Source organism: Leiobunum rupestre, chromosome 1 (genome assembly GCF_980474605.1).
Source record: "Leiobunum rupestre chromosome 1, qqLeiRupe1.1.hap1, whole genome shotgun sequence".
NCBI classification, from domain to species: domain Eukaryota; kingdom Metazoa; phylum Arthropoda; class Arachnida; order Opiliones; family Sclerosomatidae; genus Leiobunum; species Leiobunum rupestre.
This window is the reverse complement of record NC_143384.1, coordinates 26,089,088-26,114,691: the sequence shown is the minus strand read 5'-3', so window position 1 is coordinate 26,114,691 and position 25,604 is coordinate 26,089,088. Positions and strand designations below refer to the sequence as shown.

The 25,604-nt window shown below is 37.7% G+C and overlaps 2 protein-coding genes across 2 annotated transcripts; one reads left to right on the top strand and one right to left on the bottom strand.

The window, feature by feature from the left end:
- Positions 1-1,411: 1,411 nt before the first annotated feature.
- LOC149961981 (transmembrane protein 45B-like) lies at positions 1,412-2,305 on the bottom strand. Its single transcript, XM_090163636.1, has one exon. The coding sequence runs from the start codon at positions 2,303-2,305 to the stop codon at positions 1,412-1,414; it is 894 nt and encodes a 297-aa protein (XP_090019762.1).
- Positions 2,306-18,268: 15,963 nt separating this feature from the next.
- On the top strand, positions 18,269-24,668 carry LOC149961980 (uncharacterized). Its single transcript, XM_090163541.1, has 4 exons — positions 18,269-18,674; positions 22,989-23,288; positions 23,330-24,300; positions 24,381-24,668. The coding sequence occupies exons 1-4, from the start codon at positions 18,269-18,271 to the stop codon at positions 24,666-24,668; spliced, it is 1,965 nt and encodes a 654-aa protein (XP_090019667.1).
- The last annotated feature ends 936 nt before the right edge of the window (positions 24,669-25,604 follow it).

Sequence of the window (25,604 nt, the reverse complement as noted above, 5' to 3'; positions counted from 1 at the left end):
TAGAGTGAGAGTGAAAATATTTTACTTCTTTCACTCTAGAGTGAGAGTGAAAATAATTTATTTCTTTCTAGAGTGAGAGTGAAAATAATTTATTTCTTTCTAGAGTGAGAATGAAAATATTTTACTTCTTTCACTCTAGAGTGAGAGTGAAAATATTTTACTTCTTTCACTCTAGAGTGAGAGTGAAAATATTTTACTTCTTTCACTCTAGAGTGAGAGTGAAAATATTTTACTTCTTTCACTCTAGAGTGAGAGTGAAAATATTTTACTTCTTTCACTCTAGAGTGAGAGTGAAAATAATTTACTTCTTTCACTCTAGAGTGAGAGTGAAAATAATTTATTTCTTTCTAGAGTGAGAGTGAAAATATTTTACTTCTTTCACTCTAGAGTGAGAGTGAAAATATTTTACTTCTTTCACTCTAGAGTGAGAGTGAAAATATTTTACTTCTTTCACTCTAGAGTGAGAGTGAAAATAATTTACTTCTTTCACTCTAGAGTGAGAGTGAAAATAATTTATTTCTTTCTAGAGTGAGAGTGAAAATATTTTACTTCTTTCATTCTCACTCTCGTACGCTAGCTCTAATTCGGGGAGTGACGGTAAAGCAGAAATTTCATTCTTAGGAGTGGAGTGAATTTTCAAAGAGTTTAGTAAAAAAATTGGAGGACGGCAGCACTCGCGAAATATCACTCGGAGTTTTGCCCAGGTCTGAGTTATAGCAACATTTTTGCAAAGTCATAGGTTCATTTTCCTCTTATGGAAAGTGTTTTTCTTTAAGTTTCTGTGGCGTGTAAATCTCCTATACCTATGTCTATCAAAATTAACTTTGGTGCGGAATATTTTATAGCAATTAATAAAATTATAGCTAGAAGTCAAATATAAATATGATAAACGTTTAAGAGCTTAAGAATAAAACCATTAATGTACCAGGGCTTCTTATGGTTAGACACGTTTTCCCAGCAAACACAAATCTCCCTCAAATATTCTAAAGATATCCAAATCTCTTTGGGGGGTCCCACCAAATTTTGACGTAACTAAAAATTTCTATAGATATTCAAAAAACACATCTTAACTTTTAAGATATCTAAATCACGTCGAAAAATTGATAATCAAATATTTTAATATCACACTTATTTTCAAATAATTACATATCATCCTGCTTTTTAAAATATTTTAAAATCACACTTATTTTCAAATAATTACATATCATCCTGCTTTTTAAAATATTTTAAAATCACTCTTATTTTTAGAAAATCTTGAAAAAACGTTTTAGAAATATCTTGAAAACAAAGATATTTTTTAAATATCTTGCTAACAAATTTATTTTTAAACCACCATCAAATTTGAGACTTAACTCCCGAACACCAATTAGATAAAATTCCGTACTCTCATTAGCAGTAAATACGTGAAGATCTAATTCAAAAAGCTTTCCATATCTGCGGGAATAGTCTCCTTCAGGTGTTTACGACACGCGATATATCTGAAAAGGAAAAAGTACAAAATCGTTCTTAAAATGGCGCCCAATAAATGAAAAGAATAGACGAGGATGACTTGAACGGTACGATCTGTATCCCATTTACTGAGTGGATTTGGATACATGAACGCAATTTGAAAACACCAAGTACCAACTAACGAGAAAGCAGTTCCTCTGAAAAGGGATGCCATTATAGAATTGCGCCGGAGAATTTCGAATAAAATTGCGATTAAAGCACTGGCGAGGCTCAATATTAGAAGCGAGTGAACGCGAAATTCTAATCGACTATTCGCAGTGTGGATTTCGAGTCGTTTCACTTCCACGTTTTCGGGGTTAGTGATGGCAGTATGAGCACCGTCAAACAAATGGTAGATGAGCAAAAACAAGGTCGAAATTACGCTGAGGACTAAGGTGAGATAATTTAAGTTACAAACACGAAAGAACTTGGCGTTGACGATTATGTCCATCGAAGCGTGCGCGATCCAAATTGCGAATACAATCAGATGGACGACATTCTTCATGGACGGACCCAAATTGGCCACAAAAGCGTAGTAGATTTCGCCAGAGAATAAAACCAAGGAGACTGCTAACATGAAACCGTCTTCGGGAGGGATTTTGGGGAAGGCCTTCAGCGTGTAGGAAGCGCGACACTGGTACTCCCGCGAGTTCTTGACCAGTTTAGGGTGACCTGTTTTGATGCTGAAATAAAGACGTAGGGGGGATATGGTCCACCAAGTTCCCAAAACGAAGGACATTATTGCAACGCCAATATGTCCTGGGAATCCATTTTCGATACGATGTACTACCACCGTCTTGTTAAATTGATTTTCCATTTGAAGGTTTGGTCGGCTACGGTCTGTTCAAAAAATGATTTAACTGGATTAAATTCAAATATGGCCAAATATGATCAAAATCATCCGAATTATGCGACTCTAATTTTTAACTGAATTAAGAGTAATTTGGTGGATAAATTATCACAGAAGCCCTTTTAAAGTGGCCGACATCTAATGTTTTACCGGGTTTTCCTAACTTTTCTTAATTTTATGAAGTATTCATTTTATAGTTAAATTTTTCGTACGTTCACTAATTATGAAACCACGTACCTTTGACAAGACTTACAAACAAAATGGCGACGTCCTCAGTAAAACCTTATGACAGCGTAAACTCTAAATAGAACCACTTTGATTTAGTAACGCTTAAAAACAAAATGAATAAGCACACGAATAAAACGAATCTTTCAACAACCACATACGCGCTATCGTTTTTGCTAGGCCTAAATGTAAGTGACAACGTACAGGTGTCTAATAGGATGTGAATGATCCGGGGGTGTTATCCTATTTACGCAGGTACGACGATGACAGTTAAGTACGTGTGGAAATATAATGCCCGTTTTACAATTCAACGTTGGAGTTTTGGCTCTAGAGAAAGCCCGCTCGTATTCCACTACCATAGTTATTCGATCATTCGTATTGATTATTTCATTTCAATAATCTTGATAACTAAATTTTAAATTGTAGGTTAAAAAATAAAAACTTCGTTATATTTGCATATATTTAAAAATTTTATTAAGGCTTAAGCCTTAGTCTGACTAGTTTCGGCATATAGCACTGCTAACTTAACTATTAATTAATGTTTAACTAAATGTTAATTATCTTGATTACTTAATTTGAATAATCTTGATTACTTAATTTGAATAATCTTGATTACTTAATTTGGATAATCTTGATTACTTAATTTGAATAATCTTGATTACTTAATTTGAATAATCTTGATTAAAAATTTAAATAATCTTGATTACTAAATTATAAGTGGATATTTTTAATAAAAAGTTGATATTTTTAATAAAAAGTTGATATTTTTAATAAAAATTTTATATTTTAATAAAAATTTTATATTTTAATAAAAATTTTATATTTTAATAAAAATTTTATATTTTAATAAAAATTTTATATTTTAATAAAAATTTTATATTTTAATAAAAATTTTATATTTTAATAAAAATTTTATATTTTAATAAAAATTTTATATTTTAATAAAAATTTTATATTTTAATAAAAATTTTATATTTTAATAAAAAATTTATATTTTAATAAAAATTTTATATTTTAATAAAAATTTTATATTTTAATAAAAATTTTATATTTTAATAAAAATTGAATATTTTTAATATATAATAAATAATTCTTTAAAAAATATAAAATACACTTCTAATTGTTAATTTGATTTAAAGGAACTATGAACCAAAAATGGAAATGGTGGTTGCGAGATAACTAACGATTAAGGTGAAACCCTATGAAAAAGGCTTAGTTTCTCAAAGTTAAAACGAGATTTTAGGCGTTTGAACAAAAATACAACTATTTTGTGTTTACTCACTTAAATACCCAACTTAGGTGCCTCTATTCTGAAATTTTCTATCACCATTTTAGTTAAATTTAAAAATATCTCAAACATGAGAAAATGTTTCCAAAATAGGTTAGGGTTTTCTCGGTTTGTTTTGCTTTTTCGCCACGAGATGACTGGACGGCCACTGTAAAAGCATACTTATTATAATTATAAAATATTATAACTAAAAAAGAGGCATATTATGGCGTAGCGTAACTATTCGCAACTTCGCAAGCCGAGATGTAAAGGTGGGTAAGACGGCCAGCATTTGGCGAAGAAAGAAATTCAGAGTCATCGTATTACGCGATGCCTGGCTTGCTTAGGCGAGGGAAATAAAAGCCGAAGCCTTCTTATAATATTTGAAAATTAATTTTATTATTTCTTCTAGACTTCCTTCACTCCCAGTAGTTTAATACTTGCCTTCTGATACCTTGGTTTTTTTTTTTTCGTTTTCGGACCTGCATTCTTGATTAGATTATAGCTATTACTCTACAGGGTGTTTTAAAAGGTTATGCAAATATTTAAAGGAGTTGCAGGGGGTGAGTTGGGAAGTATGCCTGTTTTTCCCCCAAACATTAAGGTTTGAGTTCGTGTGATACATAAACAAATCGAGGTCACCAGCGTAAAAAAAGTAAACTTAAACAGTATTTAAAGTCCCTGCTGCTTGGTTTTGCGCTTGTTGCAGCCTACTTCCAGGGGCTAGTAGGTCACACTTTAAAGCTCTCTGGCGTTCTTTTAACTCATCGTAAGAATTTGGGGTAAAAACAGGCATACTTCTCAACTCGCCCTCTACAACTCCTTAAAATTTTTGCATAACCTTTTGAAACACCCTGTAAATTGGTCATTGCATTATGTACTGTTTATTCGGTTTTTGGACCTTATTTCCATATTTGACTAGTCTGGATATTTCATTTGGACTATTGCATTATTACTTTATTTAATCGAATTTTGGACCAGCTTTCTAATTTAACTAGACTGATTTTCTAATTATATTTTTACTTAGTTGATTATTTTTACGTATAGACTTATAGGGGCGATCAAAGAAAACAACGCCGGCCTTAGCTGCTAAGAAATTGCGTATGAAGAAGGTATCCAATTGGTGAGCTAGTAAAGACCTTTTCACACGAGCCAACTTTTCAAATCAAAATGCTGAGTCAGCAAAAATGGATCAGTGATCCATTTTTTTCTCGCGTACTTTTTTGGTGGATCAACTCATCGAACTTTTATTCACACGAACCAACTAGTTGACTCAACTCAAGTTGACTCATCTAGTTGTATCAAAAAGTTGGCTCGTGTGAAAAGGCCTTAAGAGCGATTAAATAGGGTTGAACGACGCTTATGATGGTTGGGTTCTCGGCTCATCGATTTTTGATCTGGAATTTGGGTTTTTGGGTGCATATCTTGACGGTTTGGTCTGAGAAGATGGCATAGTAGAAGTTAAATCTTCCTTCTCGTGCAAAACCGTCCAACCTCTTGATATACCTGCCCATTCAGGAGAGATGAATAAGGAGCACAAAAACAAGAACACTTTTTACAGCACCTACGACGATGCAACGAATAGTTGACGATAAAAATTATTGGGCTCAACTGAACATAACAGTAAGAAAACTATTCTACTTTATTATACTGTATACATCGAAAAAGGGATTAAATTATTACATTTTATAGGGAATTCGTGCGGTCAGAAACTATGGACTCCCGTTATATTAGAAGCATCGTTTTGAGGGAGCCCCAATATGTTATTGCCGCGCAAGAACGAGGGAAAAAGAAACCCCGTCCTCAAAGACAAAAGCCTTCTTAGACAACATCGGCAACTTCAGAAAATTCAAAGACAATTTGAATAATCGGTAAGAGAACAACCCTTCGTCGCACCGAAATACCCACTGAGTCTGAGAAATTTACACTTATCGATCTCCTAAATACTTATAATCATAGGCGTGCGCAGGCATTTAAAGCAGGTCGGGCCACCTTATTTTTACGCCTTTTTAAGCTCTTGCGCCCTATATCCTTTTTTGTGAAACTTACTAAATACCACGGCGCTCCTGTGTAGTTCCTTTCTTTCTCAATAGATATGGCTAGAATTTTTTTTAGGGTATAGTAGAGTATGTGACGAAACAATAGTACTTTTTACCTCTCCGAGGGGACAAAGTCCCCTAGGAGGGGTTATACAACGACCGTATCTGTCTGTGGGTGGGTCTGTGGGTGTGTCTGTCTGTCAGGACTGCGAACGCGTTCGCATTTTCGGTGCAAAGTGTAATCACTGCGTACGCAGTTTCTCAAAGGGTTGGCAAAACCACCGTGTGACGGTGAGCGTTAACGGATGCTTTTGCGGTTTGGTTTGGATGGTGTTTTTTCGCTCACCGTCGTGACGGTTTGGTGTATTACGGTTTTTGTAATGTTTATGCGTAGGTTGTGAGTGTTGAATTTGTTGTGTTTGTGTTCTGATAGATGTGCATGTTGAGTCTGCTGTGTTTATATGGGCGTTTTCTCTCCAACTTCTTCTTAATGACTTTGGGACGGACCGAGTGCTGAGTGTAATGCTACCTCTCAACGTCCAATGGCAGGGTTTCTACCAGTTGTACACGGTACTCGTCTTAGTATCAATTTGCGATCGCATCGGGCGGGATTTGAACCCGAGACCTCCTGATTGACAGGCGGACGTTCTACCACAGAACCACCGACACTTGTGACGCCTTATTGAAAATTAGACCTTCAGCTTTATCGGAAGCGTATTTAATAGAGTACGAAATTTTGGTTTAATTGAAATAGAATTGAAATTGAAATTATTGCATCGAAGAAATTCTAATTTAGCGTTTCTCTATTGATTAAAAACAAATGCGCCACCCAGGTTTCGAACCCAGACCATTCGGCTTGGCAGTCGAGCGCTCTACCACAGAACCACCGATAGCTGCTTAGATTCACTGAAATTAAGACAGGCATCGTAAGCATAATAGGTAATAAAGTCTTTTTTTATTAATGAATTTATGAAGGCCTAATCTGGTATTTTTTAAAGGTTAAATCTTGTTTTAGCGCAGTCAGCCGAGATTAGAGGGTTAAAGGGTAGACCCTGTGGGTGGTCCACTTTCTTAACGACCTATATATAGTTCTGTTAATTCAAAGGAGATAATTTAACGTTAATTGCTTTAAAAGCTGGCGGTTAGTCAAGTGGCTCTCTGTGCTTTGTTGATGGTAAGGTTTTTGCTTCTTGTAAATACATTTGGTGTGGATATTTGGATATCTACGATTTCTAACGCAGTCAATGATTTCTTGGGTGTGCGAGTCATTATATGATATTGGAAATTGGACGGCATTGGTCTTTTTCATGTGGTATGCGTCACAACGTCAACAGGAAGTGAACGAGTCGTCCACTACCAGATATCTACGGTATCTTCATCAAGGGCGAGTGTTGAAATAAAATGAGCGTTAAAGATGCGGCAAGTATTTCGTAAGCGAGTAATTCCAAAAAGCCTCTGTAGATATTTCATTAAAATTTGCTTCGTATTATATTTAACTGATAAACTTGTTCTGTAAAAGGGTTTAATTCAATTGTGCATTGTTATAGTACGTCTAACTTACTGTTGTAACTACTTAACTTATGATATTCTGAATAAATTAAAATTGGTCGTTTCGTCTCAATTATTTTAATTATAATTAAAATTTTATACCGGGCGGGATAGAAATGGGTTAATATTTTTAACAAATAACTCTAAATTGCGGAGATATATCTTTAAGGGTTATCTCGAGAAATTAATACCACTAGGGACAATTCTTCCGAGGAGAGGTATATTTTGGCTTGCCAACTTGTTATTTTAAACTAGAGTAAAACCATTATAGTTTACTAAATTACATTGCCGCGTGTTGCTTTAACAAAAAAGTGTTCTACTTTTTAAAATTTGATTTTCATAATCCAATAATATCAAATTTTTACTATATTAAAAGAAATCCATCAAACCTTTTATTTTATCCTTTTTAATCCAGGTATATAGTTTTCGTGTTTGATTTATTACTAGCTTTCTACCTGTAGCCTTTTTAGACATTCCTTTTTAAAATCGTTGCCCGATTTACGTTTTCGACTTCACATATTTATTTCTACGCGCTGGTTCGCGAAGTAATGCGGTGAGGGTTCGGCCAAGGATAATATAGAGAAGGATGCAAAATTCCGAGACGAGCTACTACCTGGCTCGTGAAAGTAGTCACCCCCAACTGGTGGATGGGGTGGGTTGAAAAATGGGGGCCGCATCCTGGTAAATCGCTAGCTGTTTCCATCTAGAGAAAAAGGATAATCCTTGGCGTCGCCAGTGTAGAGAGATGGCGCTAAGTATTGAACAAGGTTGGCAAAATCCTTGTTTTTTTTCAAAAAGAACAAAAACAATGTTTTTTATTGTTTTAAACAAGATTCATTGTTTTTAACTGTTTTTAAATCAAACAATAAAAAACAAATAATAAACAATAAAAACTATGTTTAAAACACGTTTTAAACTATTCATTATACTTATATATCAGAATCACGAGAAAACTCATTTAAATAAATATTACGTATCATTAAACGTATTATCATAAGTGGCATAAATACCCTCAGTGTGTCAATAAGATGAATTTTTCAATGATACCTTGTTTAACGAAGGTGACGTAAATTACGTAAATTTCGTCACTGGAAAAAATTACGTCATGTGTTTGCGAAGCAGCGTCTGCGGCGCGTGCATTAAAAATACCATATAGGGTACTTGAACGGAATTCGCGAGTCCTGCGTTTCTTTCGTCTGTTTAGAACAAGCTCAAATTGAAGATTTTCTGCGGGAAAGGCTCCTTTTGGCACACTTAGGGTAATTATGCCACTTATGGTATTATAAATTAACTCACAGTGAGAAGAACCAAAGAGTACACGCTTATTTAAACGAGCGAAGAATTTCGCTAAGCGTTGTTGACCAACCATTGACGGCCTTAGAGTTTTCGATGCCCCATGCAAATACTACTAACCTGTAGTAGGGTTTTTAATATAGCTATCATCCTGAAATTTTCGGTCGGATAGTACTAAGAAAAGGGAAAATAGCTAGTTATCCACACATTGTTTTTAGTTTTGGTTTATTGAAATGTGCACGTCTGCAGTCATAAATCATCACAAATAAACAATGTTATAAAAAAATAAGAACTTAGATACCTCTATAATCTTAAAACTTCCATCACGTCATAAAATTTCTAAAAAATTGAGAAAGGGGACCGAAATCCCTTGATTTTTATTTAGGAGTGCCGCATAGTCGGTTTTAACCCGATCTGTCCACACCGGCCGTGTTTCTTGTTACTTAAAACCCGGCACAACCCGACTAAACAGCAACCCTACTTTTATCTCGTGCAAAGGTAGTGTCCCAAATAGATGTTTATTGGCAGCTATATACATTCTATTTAAACAAAAAGACAAAATTCAATGCGTTCGTAGGATTTTTGCACTGGTAGGAAATTTATAAAATCATATCGAGCCCTTTCAGTAGCTCTTTTCAGAGAATCTTAAAATCAAACTACCCGTTATCAATACAATTTACCTTTCTTAGAGCCTTGGAATGGTTTTTCTACATTTTCCCTAATATTAATTAACCCAAATCTTACAAAAAAAACAATAAAAATTTGCCTTATAAAAAACATGTTTAAAACAGATAGTTTAAAACGTTTAAAACAAATTGGTGTTTGTTTAAAATATTTGTTTTAAACGTGTTTTAAACACTTGTTTGAAACATTTTGTTTAAAACTTGCCAACCCTGGTATTGAATCTACCAGGAACAGACCCCCACTTCATTGCCCCTTTCACTCCCAACATGTATGAGTAAAACGTTACGGGTAGGAAGCAAGTAACGCGAGTAATTTCGCATCCTTCTCTATATTATCTTTGGTTCGGCGAGCAGTTTCGGCTCGAGTTTCGGCGGGGAAAGCACTCGCTTGAACCTTTTTCTGATAGAGCAGGTTACACGAAGAAGAAAAAGTGATTGAATGACACTACATCGATGGTAAAAATCCCATTAGATTACGGTCAGGGACGTCATTTCTGGATTTTTCAGGAGGGGCCAGAACTTGATTTAATTACAACTTAAAAGAAATTACGTCTTTTATTTTCTTAAAAAAACTCGGAAAACTCCCCGACAACGTTACACTACACCGACTACAGTCTGTAGCCCTAGGTGCTACCGAAAATGTCGCAGTTTTGGTTACAGTTTCCTCATACAGCTCAGTCCTACTAAAAACGAAACAATCCGTCGAAAAATTCCCAGTTTAAGATCTAAAAAACGAAATCAACGGCCGGCCCGTCGCTTGTTTAGTCACTAAAGCTTAAATATTTTAGTAATCGCGAATTCTTCTGCATGCCGCCTGTGTCGTTATATTTCTAGTTTCCGTAGGCAAATATACTATTTGGTTTTACTTGGGACGAATCGACGAAATGAAGGTCTAAATCATTTTAAGAGTAAAAAAAATAATTACAACTTACAAGAAGTTACGTCTTTTATTTTCGAAGAAACCGGAAAATCCTCAACAGTGCGACACTACACCGACTACAACCAGTAGCCCTGCGATACTACACCGACTACTGAAAATACTGCTGTTTTGGTTATAGTTTCCTCTTACAGCTCAATCCTACTAAAAACGCAACAATACGTCGAAAACTTCCCAGTTTAAAATGTAAAAAAAAACGATGTTTAGACCGTCGCGTGTTTAGTCACTGCAGCTGCATAGTGTAAATGGATATCGCCGAACTACTTAAGAATGAAGTAAATAATAGCGTTCAAGCGAAAACAATGTATACATGAAATTAAACAAGACCTTTCTGATGTAGTTATATGAAATTTTTTCGTGCCCTTTTTGGCTCAGAAAAATTCCGGGGGGCAATGCCACCCTGCCCCATTCTAATGACGACCCTAACTACAGTCCATGTTTAATATGCCGTCGTCATGTATTACGCTGTAGCAAATATAGTTACGACGTTGTACTAACGAATACTAGTTGTTATTTAGGGCTCGTGTGAACTACATTTAGTAAACTAGCATTGAAACGGTAAAACGTTTTTAGCAGCTAGTTTAAAATGTACAATCGAATCGCTTTCGCAGTCGTGTGACCGTGGCTACAGAGTCCCCAAAAACGTATCCTAGCTCCAAACGACTAATTTAACGACAGTGTCCGTCAGTCACCATTTTCACAAACAGTTTCTTAAAATATAAAATACGTGTCCGAAAACGTCTGGGAGTGAATCTAGAATATCACCAAATAACAATGATTGTTTTAGCATGTTACCGATAACTATACTTTTTTACTTGTATTTTACATTCTTATCTTTTTATCGATTTTCTCTTGTTCTACTTTAGAATCTTATTTTTGTGGATTTTAGGAAATTTTGGGCACCTACAATGTTAAGGCTTGCGCCCTTTTTCCCCAGATTTTTTGCACCCTTTCAGTTTTCAGGTCGGGTCATGGCCCACCCTGGCCCTATCGTGCGCACGCCTATGAGTGTACCACTGCTACTGCTAGGACTCGTAAATTCATAACAAAAAAGGGAGCGTCCATTAAATACGTGAGGCGATTTTGATGATTTTTCGACCTCCCCCCTTGGTGAGATGTCCTGAGATTTGGCTCGACCCCTCCCTCCCCCCTAATGTCACGTGAGATTTTTCAAAATGCGTATTTTTAGTGTAAATACGTTAATCTGTTTGATTGCGTTCGAATTATTTAAAAAAAAACCATAATTTGCCTTATATTTAAGACTAATTAAGACTAGTATTTTAAACAGAACGTAGTCTAGAATCACAGTGAGAAAATCGAACAATAAAATACTTAAATTTTAAGTATTAAGGAACTACTAAAATTCGTAAAAGAATATTCAGTCCACGGGGACTCATGTGTGGTCTCAAGAGTGACTACTGGAACCAACATGTCCATGTGATTTTCAGTAAAATCATATGCTCCTTCAACCTCGCTCTGATTTAGCCACTTTATTGGAGCCGGAGCCGGAGCCATGCGGAGCACTACTTTAAGCCATTGTCGACAAAGATAAACAGAAAAGGTTAGCGGCTCGCTCCAAATGGCGAATTTTTTTATTTGAACAATATTTATCCAAAAGCATAAGTCAGTAAAATTACCTTAGTTACACAACACATTCAACGTAAAATATCCATTGTTTATATGAATAAAAAATAGTCATTGTTTATAAATATATAAAAATACTCGTTTCCAACTTCACTATTTCAAAGGATATGTTTAGGAAAAAATGTTTGGTCATGAACAAAAGTGATAAGAATAAAAAATCTTGTATATATTTTACTAATAAGATAAGTGAATTCAAGTTTTATCCAAATGAATATTTTAAAATAAAAATTATCTTTATCTATTTACCGAAATGTCGATATTTTGTTTAGTTCGTCTTATGAATATCTGCAATTTATTTATTTCTACAACTCTATCCTAAAAGAAATTTTCAAAAAAACTATAAATATTTTAGGATAATGGATATTCGATTCCGAGCACTTTGCCAAATATGTTTGCTTACTACATTTCATAGGACAATCTGGACCAACTATTTGAAATCCACATCCAGTTCCACTAATGGGAAAGGTAATTAATCAGTCTGTTAATATTTATATGCTTATTTAAATTTATTAAACTCGGTTTTTCAAGGTTATAATTTGGAATGAACGGCGAAAATTAATATCTGTAGAATTTCCACAATAGTGTCTCGCAATATATATTTTAAATTATTATATGCTTTAGTAAATCCAGTAGAAGTAATTAAATTTATGACTTCACAAGTTTCTTCATTCGAATGGCTACTTAAAATATGACAAATTTTTTTAATAGTTTCACATATTAGGTTTTCAAAATCGTTGTTTAGAATATCGGTAAAAAAAACTATTAGCCAAGGCCTAGAAGTCATAAGCAATTATCAAAAAAAGATATTCTAAACACAAGGCTAGAAAGATTCATTTCATTTTCTAACTATTCCAAATTTATTATTACTAACACAAAATTAATTAATCCTGTATCAAAATTACTCAAAAAACATTTTTTACATTTTATTAGCGACTTCTCGTTGACTCGTTTAGAGCTTTCGACGTTGCCATTTTGTACTAAATTTCTTACTCCAGAGAGCCGCACTAGAGGGCGCGTCGTTAGTTAGGCTTGCCTTATGAGTCCCTATGTTATTTGTCGATGCTTAGAGCAAGACGTAAGCGAATCTAAATACCTTTATTTGAGGGATTTCAAATTTTATACTTGTGTTTGGGTAGCGTTGAAATCTAATTTTTGATCTTATCTTTAATTTTGTTAATTTCATCTTTTCTTAAAAATTTATAAACCTGTGCCAAATTCGATTTTTAATACCTATATACATGTATATAGTTGAGATTTTAATAAATAAAGGTGTGTTCATCAGTTCGCTCACTCAATCTTGGTGTTTTCATTCGACACGATGACCCTGTAACTTCAGTCTTCCTCTCGGGAATAGTTTCTGGTCCCTTTAAACTGGACACAAACATTTTTGGTCCGCCAAGCCAACGGTTCTGGACAAAGCGTAAGGGGAAAGGGTGACCTTTTTCTAAACAACATAGTAGCAAGAATCAATGGCCAGCCGAAAATTGCACTCAACTTACAGCAGTCAGAGAACGCTTGGCGTAGTATAGATGAAGCCCATGTCAGGATCATCACTGCGGATTCGGACAACGCTGACACCCATAACCAGGAGTATAACCGACTGTTCACACTCTACACGAACGTCATATGCGATTAACGATGCATCAAGGCAGCGCTAACCCCAAAGCCTTCAGCCGCTTCATCTAAGATATCTCGTTCAGAGATTAAACTACCCAAGATAAACCTTCCGACGTTTTCTGGAGAGATACAAGATTGGATCTCGTTCAGAGATTTGTTCTTGACAGCTATTCATAACAACGGAGACTAATCGGATTCTCAGAAGTTGACGTACCTCAAATCGAGTCTCACAGGAAACGCAGCCAAGATGGTCAAATCACTCACGATCTCCGATGTCAACTATCATATCGCTTGGGATTCTGTCCAGAAACGATTCGAGAACAAACGAGAGCTGTACTTCGCCACCATAAAAAGATTCACATTGACTCAAGCGTAGAATGCACGAGAGCCTTGGATACATTGAACATAAGAGATAAATGGGACGCTATGCTGGTGTATCTCTTCACTCAAAAGTTGGATTCCGCATCTAACGAACAATGGGAGCTCAGTCTTAAAGATACCGAAATTCCGTCTTCAAAGAGTATTTTGGAGTTTATCGAACAAACGGCACGATCCCTGGCAGCCTCATCGATAGATTCGAGCAACTCAAAAAGGGAAACATCAAGAAGGAATGTGTCACTGCACTCCAGGACTGAAATAAATTCCAACGACGGAAATTGTTCATTCTGCAATGGCGCTCACTTTAACTTCCGATGCCAGAAGTTCGCAGCCATGAAGGTGGATGAGAGAAGGACGCTAGTAAAACAGAAGAAAGTATGCTTCAACTGTCTGAGGACTGGCCATCGAGAAACCGAATGTCCACTCGATAAAGGATGCAAGTCATGTGGAAAGAAGCATCATTCGCTGCTGCACCCCGAAAAACCCGATACGACAGTCAGTACGGAGCCGTTACCTCAAGCACAGAATTTTCATTCTCATGAGATGTATCCAGATGGTCATGACGCCCTACTCACAACCGCAATTGTTCGAGTGAAAACAGCTAAAGGCGGATTCCTTCAGTTTCGAGCGCTCTTAGACGGTATCCTGCATTTCTGAATCTTGCATTGGGCGATTGGGTCTGGAGAGGAAGAAAGTGGACACAAAAGTTATTGGATTGGGTTCTGTTCAACTTGGAAAGACTAGAGGCCCCAAAGAGCTCCATTTAAAACCCCATTTCGATTCTAAAGGTACAGGTCAACTTCCCCTCGGGAAGTACGAGACAAACTATTGGAGTCATCTGAAGCGACTCCGGCTCGCCGATCCGGCGTTTCATATTCCGGCCGAGATTGATCTTCTCTGGGGGACAGATGTATTCTTTAAGATTCTTCTCAAAGGCAAACGAAGCGGGAATTCAACTTCGCCAGACGCTATCATTTTTAAACTGGGATGGCTGGTTTCTGGACCGACGAGTCACGGGTGTTGCCATACCAAAGATTCAAATCAATCACTCGGTTGGCATCAATATGGAAGGGCTATTAACTCGATTTTGGAATATAAAACAAGTGCCACAGAAGCCAATCCTGACGCAGGAATAGAAGAACTGCGAGAAGGACTAACAAAAGAACCATTCCAGAGATAACCATGGGCGCTTCATTGTCCGCATGCCATTGAAAATCCCGAAGATTCCTCTTGGATCTTCGCGGGAGTTAGCGGCGAAGAGATTCATCCAGGTCGAGAAAAGATTTACGGCACGTCCGGAACTTCAAGCACTCTACCAGAGATTCATGAATGAGTACGAGACCTTGTGGCTCATGACAACAGTGGAGCCTAGAAATTAATCCATCCAGAGAAATGTCATTCCACATCACTGTATTCTCAAGGATTGGAACCTAACCAATAAATTTCGAGTCGTCTTCGACGCATCAGCGAAGACCAGCTCCGGATATTCTCTAAATGACGCACAGAGAGTAAGACCGGTGGTGCAAGAGTCTTTATATACCATTATCATGCGATTCAGAATCCAGAAGATAGCTTTCGTCGCAGACATCACGAAGATGTACCGCCAAATCCTTATCCAACCAGAGCAGAGGGATCTCCAGTGTGTTCTATGGAGGGAATCGCTGCATCGACCTATTCAAGAATACCAGCTCTCAACAGACACCTACGAGACTGCTTCGGCACCTTTCCTGGCCACCAGAGTCCTTAAAGAGCTTGACGAATCTGGACGGTCTAAATATCCAGTGGGTGCCAAAAAGGTCCTAGAAGACTTTTACATGGATGATGTTATGAGCGGAGAGGAATCCGACGAGAAAGCCAGAGAAAGCCAGAGAAAGCCAGAGAAAGCGCCACCCAACAGAGGAACATCGTATCAGTTATACTAAATTTCGTAACTTTTGTAACAACCAAATTAGGAACGCGAGATGTAACTTTATCCATAAAAAACTTCAAACTGCCAATTCAAGTAAAGAAAAATGTAAGGTTATTAACTCTGTTACCGGCAGGTCGAAAACAAGCAACTCCACCCCAATTGCAATACCACCTGATACTATGAACCATCATTTTACTACTATTATCAAGTCTGACATTGACTACGATTCTCCACTGACTTTTGGTAAAAATCCTAATACTTGTGCCCTACACCCAATTACTGCAACTGAGCTTAAAGAAATCGTGTGTACCCTAAAATCATCAAGCTCACCGGGGCTAGACGAACTTCATCCGAAACCCATAATATTTGCAATACACCACCTAATTTTTCCGCTGCTTTATCTAATAAATTAATCTTTTGAAAAGGGCACTTACCCTGACCAACTAAAAAACACTATAATCACTCCGGTACTTAAGAAAGGTGACCCTTCCTCCACAAACAATTATAGGCCAATTTCTGTACTATCAATTTTTGCCAAGATATTCGACAAATGTTTTCTATTAAGATTAACTTTATTTTGCGACAAGCATAAATTACTTTCCGAACAACAATTTGGATTTCGAGCTGGTAAGGGAACCGAATTGGCAATTGCCACTGTCTATAAAACAATAATTAGTGCTTTAGACGCCTCAAAATATTGCATCGGAGTTTTTCTGGATTTGGAGAAGGCGTTCGACAGTGTACCCCATAAAAGGCTGCTCCAAAAATTGGAACGGCTGGGAGTAAGAGGCTTGGCATTTACTTGGCTGAAAAGCTATTTAACTAATAGAAAATGTGCCACGAAAGTTAATGGTAAATCTTCGAAACCAGCGTCAATTGCCATCGGGGTCCCTCAGGGCTCGATACTTTCTCCCTTACTTTTTAATTTATATATTAATGATATAACAAATACTCTTGCCAAAGACTTTTTAACTCTCTATGCAGATGATACGATTTTACTAAACGAAAATTCAAATTTAGAATATCTTATTTTAAATGCAAATAAACATCTTGATTTAATAAATAAATGGTTAGAAGAAAATGGCCTAAAATTAAACAAATCCAAAACTGAATACGTAATTTTTTCGAATATCGGAAAAACGGTGCCTGATGAAATATGTCAAATTAAAATAAGTGGCACGGAAATTAAAAGGGTGTCTTGTTACAAATATTTGGGTATCTGGTTCGATCATAGGTTAAACTGGGATAACCATATCAATTATTTATGCAAAAAACTGGCAAGTTCATCATATCTAATTGCAAAATGTAAAGATATTTTTCCCAGAAAATTTTTATTTGAGATGTACTATTGCTTTTTTTATTCCCATATCACTTACTGTATTTTAGTTTGGGGCAATACGTCCAATAATAATCTTAAAAGAATATCAAAATTCCAAAAGCGTATACTTAAAAGTATCTATAGTCTTAACTGGAGGTGTCCATCTAAACCGTTATATGCAAAATGTAAGCTCCTAAATATAGAGCAAATATATAAATTCAGTTGTATTAATTTTATTTACAAAAATTTGAATAGTACACATAGACCATTGTTTGAAATAAGTACAACTGAAACTGTAACTAGGTCCAATTTCCAAATATGCCCACCCAAATGTCACACTTCTAAAAAGATCAGCTCATTGTTTTACTTCGGGGTAAAAAGCTATAATATAATGTCTGATAGTCTAAATAACCTTCATACGTATACGGCAGTTAAAAAACACACAAAAAATGCAATACTCCAAAATATTTCAGCCAAATAAGCTTAACTGTAATTGTCTTTATTAGTTATAATATTTAAATAACGACTTTTGTTAACATTTTATTTTTCTGCTAAAAAAATGTTATTTTAATTATTTCATAATCTTTACACTTGTTCATAATTTTTTTATTGTAATAATTTTTTATTTTTACGCTTAAACTGAGTTTTCTCTCTGTAATTGAGGGCTATAAGTCGCAAGAAGACTTGGCCCTCAAATATCTTAATATGACTTTCGAGTAAATAAATAAATAATTTGAATTTGATTTGATTTGAAAGCATATCCCAACTTCGTCAACTTACGGACAGCGCGGGATTTACTCTAAGCAAGTTGGCAACCAACTCTTCAAATGTCTCTCGGAGGTTCCCTTCGAACTTCAAACTGCCCAGAAGGTATTGTCGTTTGAGGAAGGAGCACTTGTGAAAACTCTTGGTCTTTACTGGGACACAAGGCAAGACGAATTTATCTTAGAGATTTAAGTCCCTGAGGTTAGAACTTTAACGAAACGTACCCTTCTCTCGGAAATTGCGAAGATCTTCGATCCCATGGGCTGGCTGGCTCCTATTATCATCAAATCGAAGCTCCTGGTGAAGGATGTTTGGAGGGAGGAGACCGGCTGGAATGAAGAGCCATCCTTTTATCCAAGACCAATGGCACGAATTCCAAACCTCGTTCGAGAACATTCAGAACTTCCGAATGGAGAGATGGCTTCATTACTCAAATTCAGTAACCAAATGGGAACTCCATGGATTCTCGGACGCTTCTGAAAGAGCGTACGCTGGATTGGTCTATCTTCGATCGGAAGATTCGTCAGGGAAGATCCACGTATCACTACTTACCTCGAAAACTAGAGTAGCGCCATGGAATCAAGTCATGTCCATTCCAAGACTAGAACTATGCGGTGCACTTCTGCTCGCTGAACTCATGGAAAGTGTCCAAGATTCTCTGGGCCTTCATTTCACTCAAATCAGAGCGTGGACTGATTCTACCGTCGTACTTGGTTGGATCTCTTCATGTCCACGGCGATGGAAAACTTTCGTTGCGAACAGAGCATACATGGGCAAAACTCCGGAGGGAAACTCCAATTTCGGAGCGAACAGGAGGGAACGTGGAGGAACACATTTTTCCCTCTACACTCCATTCTCACCCCTCCGGAGTGAAAAAATTAACTCCGTTAGCCCTCCACGGCATAAATGTCCCACTCCGCTACTTTCCCTCCAATCTCCGAAACATAAATCCCTCCTCCACGCTTTATCCCTCCACACTCCGGAGTGAAAATATCTTCCGGCTTACGTCCCTCCAGAGGTATGCAAAACTCCGGAGAAAAACTTCAATATCGGAGTGAGCCGGAGGGAACGTTGAGGTACACATTTTCCCCTCTACCCTCCTTCGTCAGCCCTCCGGAGTGAAAAAAATAACTCCGTTAGCCCTCCACGGCATAAATGTCCCACTCCGCTGTTTTCCCTCCAATCTCCGAAACATAAATGCCTCCTCCACGCTTTATCCCTCCACACTCCGGAGTGAAAATATCTTCCGGCTTACGTCCCGCCAGAGGTAGGCAAGACTCCGGAGAGAAACTTCAAGATCCGGAGAGAATGGGATAGGGTGTTTGTGAAAATGTTTTCCCTCCACCCTCCACTTTCCACCCTCCACCCTCCACCCTCTGTATGAAACAATTTACTCCGTCGGCCCTCCAAGGCATAAATGTATCCCTCCGCTCTATGCACTCCCATCTCCGAAACATGTTGTACTAGGAGGCTGAGCCATTAACGTAAACAATCGTTACTAATCACAACATACATGTTAATTTATTGTAGGGAACTTACGCTTTCAGCTATGTACTGAATATTCTGATCTGCCAAAAGTAATTGTTAAAGAAAATGATTACGTCCAACACCTAGTTAGACAAAGTTGACAAAAAATGCGTCTTCCATTTCAACGTGGTTACGAGTAAGATCCTAAACGAAGATTTGTTGCCCAAATTTACGCTTATTTTTTATTTTTTCTACAACTGGGGTAATATCAATCCGAGGTTTCGCGGTCGGGCTTTCCAGGACATCGCCATTGAAAACACCATCCTTGCCTAATACGTCGCCTCTTCTCGAGAGAGCGTCAGGACTGCCAGCTTCAACTTAGGGTTGGATCGAATTGTTCTTTGTTTATTTTCGAAAACCTATAACTGAAATGCAAATGTTTCCTACAATTTCTTAAAGGCTAGTGCCTCCTAGTACAACTTGTTTTTTTCACGGCCTCTAAACTCAGTGAAAAATAGGTCTTTTTCGACCGATTAGTGTCACACAAAATGTTCCAATGGAAAAGTTGTAGAGTAAACATGAAAATTTTACAATATATTTCATATTGTAAAATTTTCATTTATACTCTACAACTTTTCCATTGGAACATTTTGCGTGACACCAACCGGTGAAAAACTAATTTTTCCAAAACCGTGAAAAATCTGAAATTAAGAAAATATACCCTTAAAATTTCAGAACCGCAGGATAAACACCGTTAGAGAAAAATGGCCTGATCTATCAAACTGAGACACCCTGTATAGTATTATTATTACCATATATATAGTACCTTATTATTATATTATATTATATTTATAATATAAGTAACATTTTACTCAGAGTGTTCTAAGAAGTGGCGTAGCTACAAATCTCGGGCCTCCACGCAATCCGTGGCAAAAGTCCCCTCCCTTCACTGTGGTTCTTTAGAAATTGAAAAATATGCATAGACACTACGGATTGGGGGGGGGGGGGGCACGATACCTCTGGGAAACCTGAGTCTCCATCCCCGAGTCGGATTTTCACTAAATGTATTATTAAATGCATTGATTCTGCTCCTAAAACTAGCCACTTTTTCCACACTGCTGGCTCGGCCGTCCTTTTTTATTTTTGAACCCTGTTAACGGTAACGCTTGAGCAAGTCTCATACTAGGTTCAGGGGTTAGTTCGTAGATTAGGTCTAAAATACTCGACAGCCTTTACTAGGCGGAGATTTTTAACTTACATCGGGACAAAACGTTTACACTTTTTACACCTTTGTAGATTATTCGCTTCCCAGTTTTAGTTTAATTTTATTACACCGTAATGTATTGGTAAGCCTCGGTTTAATTAGAAACTGATCAAAACCCACTTTGAAAGACGGTGAAAGGTGTATTTATGTCAAAATGTTTTTGCGCGATTTGACAAGCGAGTCTAGTGTTCAAATAATTGTAGCCGAAAGATAAGTATAAGCCACGGTCACACGATCGCTCGAATCCTGGTTTCATGGCGAGATTTTCTGAATTTCAGTGGTCAAAACTGGCAACGAAACAGACTTAAACGGACTTTTACGGCCTGGTGCGAGCCTGGTGTGACAGTGCCTTTAGATTTGTTCTGTACATCCTACACCTGGCATTAGTGAGAAGTTAGAAGAACTTCGTTCTGGGCATAACTTCCATCGTCACGGATAACGGCTGCTACAATAGACCCGTGTTGAAAGTTGGGGGGCCGAAAATTAACATTTTTACCTGGCAGCTCAGCATTTGGACGGAACATCCGTTTCCTTACTTCTGCCTGTATATTTCAATGGCGGTCACGTGGTGCAAAACGTCACCAACAGGATGTTACGTCCAGAGGTCTCGCTTAAGCCTCGTCTGCGGCCCCTCTTTTGTTATGGGTCTATTGACATATTTATTTGCGGACTACGAAGTTTGAGTTTAAAAAAGAAAACTAAATCATTATAAAACCACTGAAAACGTAGATAGGAAATTTGTAGCTCTGTAGAATTAGCTTTGTTTTAACGAAAAAAACCAAATCTGATAAAAAAAACGTTACACAAAATTTTTGAGGTTTCATTTGAGACTTTCCACCAAACTTGTCAAATCTGAAACGGTTTCACATTATGTTATTTTTTTTTGACTATTTTAAAGTTTATATTGCACCGAAACAATACCAAAAAAGTGTAATAGACTAAATTATCACTTTAATATTCGATTTCATAAGTAAAATAACTATGTCTCGAGTATAAACCATATTTTTGATATACGGAAATCAGAGCCCAGGATTATCGAAGGGTGATGTTGATCACCTTTCCCCCCAAAGGCGATATTTCACAATTGTTATTGTAGCCAATGGGTTCTAAAACATACAATTTTCTACATATGCCTACCTAAAACCATGCAGATACTCCTATCTATTAACATACATACATACATACATACCTTCCTACATACATACATACCTACATACATACATACCTACATACATACATACATACCTACCTACCTACCTACCTACCTACATACATACATACATACATACATACATACCTACCTACCTACCTACATACATAAACACATACATTTTACACACATACCTGCCAAAAAGTACAAATTAAACAACCGTACCTTTCCGTTTCTCTCTACACACCTATCGTCATCCCTCCACACCCGTACCTACCCACCTACGTATAGACATATTTACACCCAAAAAAACACAAATTCATTGAATATTCTGGAACGTGATAGCGTGTTTCACACCATTCCCTATACATTTAGTACTTAACACTACCTCATTTATAACCCAATCTTAACGTGAGATAATTGAGTCTAGAACAAGCACGCGTTTTCAGAATTGGGAGTTAGACCTTTAAAAGATAGCTACAGTCTAAACTTTCAAATTACCAACTATGCTGCTATATGTAACAGGGCGAGCTAAACGCCCGTTGTGGTAAAACTCTAATACAGCACACAAATATCAAATTACTGAACTAAACCACAAATCATTATAATATTTTATTAAAATTTGAAATAATAATTGTACAATATTTCTATATAACCCCGATCTTTGTGTTACTTGTGCAAGTTTATGAATTCGTTTGATTGGCTAAAAAATTGTAACATTTCCATAATTTCATAAAATAAAATGTCATGTATTTTAGGAAGACTTTATTTCATTAAACACATTATTTGTTAGACGTAGAGAGTCCTGAGTAAGACTCCGGAGTTCTGGAGGGAATCGGAAAAACCTCCAGCACTTCTCCCTCCACCCCTCTACCCTCCAGTCATAGTGGCACTCTTTTTCCCTCCGTCCCTCCGCCTGAAGACTATCACTCCAGCATTTTCCCCTCCGTCCCTCCACCCTCCAATCGTAGTGGTATTGTTTTTCCCTCCGTCCCTCCGGCTGAAGACTATCGCTCCAACACTTTTCCCTCCGTCCCTCCACCCTCCAATCGTAGTGGTATTGTTTTTCCCTCCATCTCTCCGGAGAAATCGTTCACTCCTCTAATAAATCCCTTGTCACTCTGCAAAATTGGAGGTATTTATCAGGCTCTCCGAACTTATGGAAGTTCTCTCCGGAGTTGCGGAGTTTTTTTGGCATTCCCTCCGGAACTCCGGAGAGAACTTCCATAAGTTCGGAGAGCCTGATAAATACCTCATGGAACAGAGTTTCCAGAATCCAAGAAATTCTGCCGGGGGTAAATGGAATCACGATCTTGGAAGCGAGAATCCTGCTTACGTCGCTTCACGAGGAATGTCCACTACAGAACTCCTTAATCACCGACTCAGGTGGAAAGGACCTGCCTGGTTGTCCGAACCCAAATTATGCTCAACCTCTTCAACTCCATAGTGAAATTCCTCATACCCAAAAATAAATCCTTTATCGTCAGATGCAGTCAAGGGTGAAGAAAGGAACGTCATTGTTGTCACCAAAGCTCACACCGGAGATATAACAATGTTAACGAGATATTCTTCTCTCCTGCGATTACGCCGCGTCACTGCATGGATGCGCCGATTCGCTCACAATTGCCAGGCCAGATACTACCAAAGGATCGGCCCACTCACCGCTCGAGAATTGGAATCAGCCTTGAGGGTATGGATCAAATTGGTTCAAGCCTCTGCCTTCCCCAGAGACATTGATGCCTTGGAGAATCAAACCCCTATTCACAGAGAAAGCAAGATCCTTAATCCGGAAAGCGATGCGATGGGAGTCATACGAGTCGGAGGAAGACTTCGTCTAGTGGAATATAGTTCTGCTATTAAACATCCGATCTTGCTACCACGACATCATCGCTTCACCGATATGATAATTCAAGACGCTCACGTGCAACGTCTGCATGCCGGAGCTCAACAAGTCCATGGAATCCTGTCCTTGAAATACTGGATTATTCGGGCACGCGATGCGATTCGTGATCAGATCCGGAAATGCGTTATTTGTACGAGACAACGAGCAAAGACCATACACCAAATAATGGGCGATCTGCCGAAAGCGAGGTTACAGTACTCTCGGGCCTTCGCCAGGACTGAGGTGGACTATGCCGGACCATTTCTTCTACGACCAATTTCTCCAAGAAGCAAGACCACCTACAAGGCGTACATTGCCCTCTTCGTCTGCTTCGTCACGAAAGGACTTAACTTGGAGATCGTGTCTTCCTTGTCTACCGAAGCCTTCATTGCAGCCCTACGTAGGTTCACTGCCAGACGTGGGCGACCGAGCGATATCTACAGCGACTGCGGGACGAATTTCGTCGGTGCAGCAAAGGAGTTAAAAGAGCTAACAAAGTTAATTCAATCTAGCATTCACAATGAAGCTGTAGTTGATCACCTCTCCGCCGAAGGCATCACGTGGCATTTCATTCCTGTCGGTAAAATATCATCTCCATCGGGTCATCGGTCAAACTCGCTTGACTTACGAAGAGTTCTCGACTGTCTTAATGCCAGACGCCACTGTCATCCGATTCGACTGATCTAGGAGTCCTGACTCCTGGTCATTTCCTCATTGGAGAGTCACTGCAGTCTGTTCCTGACCCGGATGACACCACAGCGCGACATCAAGGTTGGAGACATGGTTCTGGTCAAGTCGGATGTCACGCCCTCCTCAAGTTGGCCACTTTCCAGAGTCATCCACATTCACCCGGGTCTGGACGAGCATACACGAGTCGTTACTTTACGCACAAGCAAAGGAGAACTGAAGCGTCCAATCGTAAAACTATGCCTGTTACCATTTGATGGTGAAGAAGAGTCGAACCCTCAGCAATCAACAGATCATGGTTGATATCCTTATATCTACGGCGGGAGAATGTTCGGGTCGCGTTGTAATCTAATTTTTGATCTTATCTTTAATTTTGTTAATTTAATCTTATCTTAAAAATTTATAAACCTGTGCGAAATTCGTTTTTTAATACCTATATATACATGTATAGTTGAGATTTTAATAAATAAAGGTGTGTTCATCAGTTCGCTCACTCAATCTTGGCGTATTCATTCGACACAATGACCCTGTAGCTTCAGTCTTCTTCTCGGGAATAGTTGCTGGTCCCTTTAAACTGGACACGATCAACTTGTCTCACCATTATCTTGTAAGATCACGAGCTTTGCAAATTATAGTTGTTTAGTGTGCGCTTCTTAAACAGGACTTAACTATCTGGGAAACCCTTACAAGCAAATTAGTAAGATTAATTAGTAAATGGTTTAAATGCTAATTTTCTTACCGAACCATTTATGGACAAAGTAGCATATTTTGCCTTGGGTTCTGTGTTGAAATAAACTTTGATTGCGCGATATCTCTGATAATCAGTTCGTCTACAATGTTTGGTAATTGCCATATGTATTTTTATTATGTTACTCATGTTAAAGCACTTGATCTTATAATTTATCTATCATAACTGTGAGACAGCCTTTTTATCCAACCAGGCATGTTGTCAAATATTTAAATACCGGATGCTCCAAAAGCAATTTCGGCCTACTACACCGGTGGTATCATCATTATGCCCTACGCCAGCGTACACAAGCCTTGACAGGTGACAAATCCAGCATAGGTTATAGTACCCTACTACTGATGGTCTCATCCTCGACGCAAGCCATTCATCTCGACGAAAGGCGCAGCTGTGAGATAGAGAGTGGATGCTATAGCAACTCCAGTGAACACCCTACCTACGTAGGTAG

What these genes read in the sequence shown, in the direction of transcription:
- LOC149961981 (XM_090163636.1), bottom strand. Translation starts at nt 2,305, where the DNA reads ATGGAAAATCAATTTAACAAGACGGTGGTAGTACATCGTATCGAAAAT.
- LOC149961980 (XM_090163541.1), top strand. Translation starts at nt 18,269, where the DNA reads ATGTTTGGAGGGAGGAGACCGGCTGGAATGAAGAGCCATCCTTTTATC. An exon ending in TGATTCTACCGTCGTACTTG is followed by an intron (nt 18,675 to 22,988) that starts GTTGGATCTCTT and finishes GGTATTTATCAG; the next exon opens with GCTCTCCGAACTTATGGAAG. An exon ending in TCACGTGGCATTTCATTCCT is followed by an intron (nt 24,301 to 24,380) that starts GTCGGTAAAATA and finishes TCTTAATGCCAG; the next exon opens with ACGCCACTGTCATCCGATTC.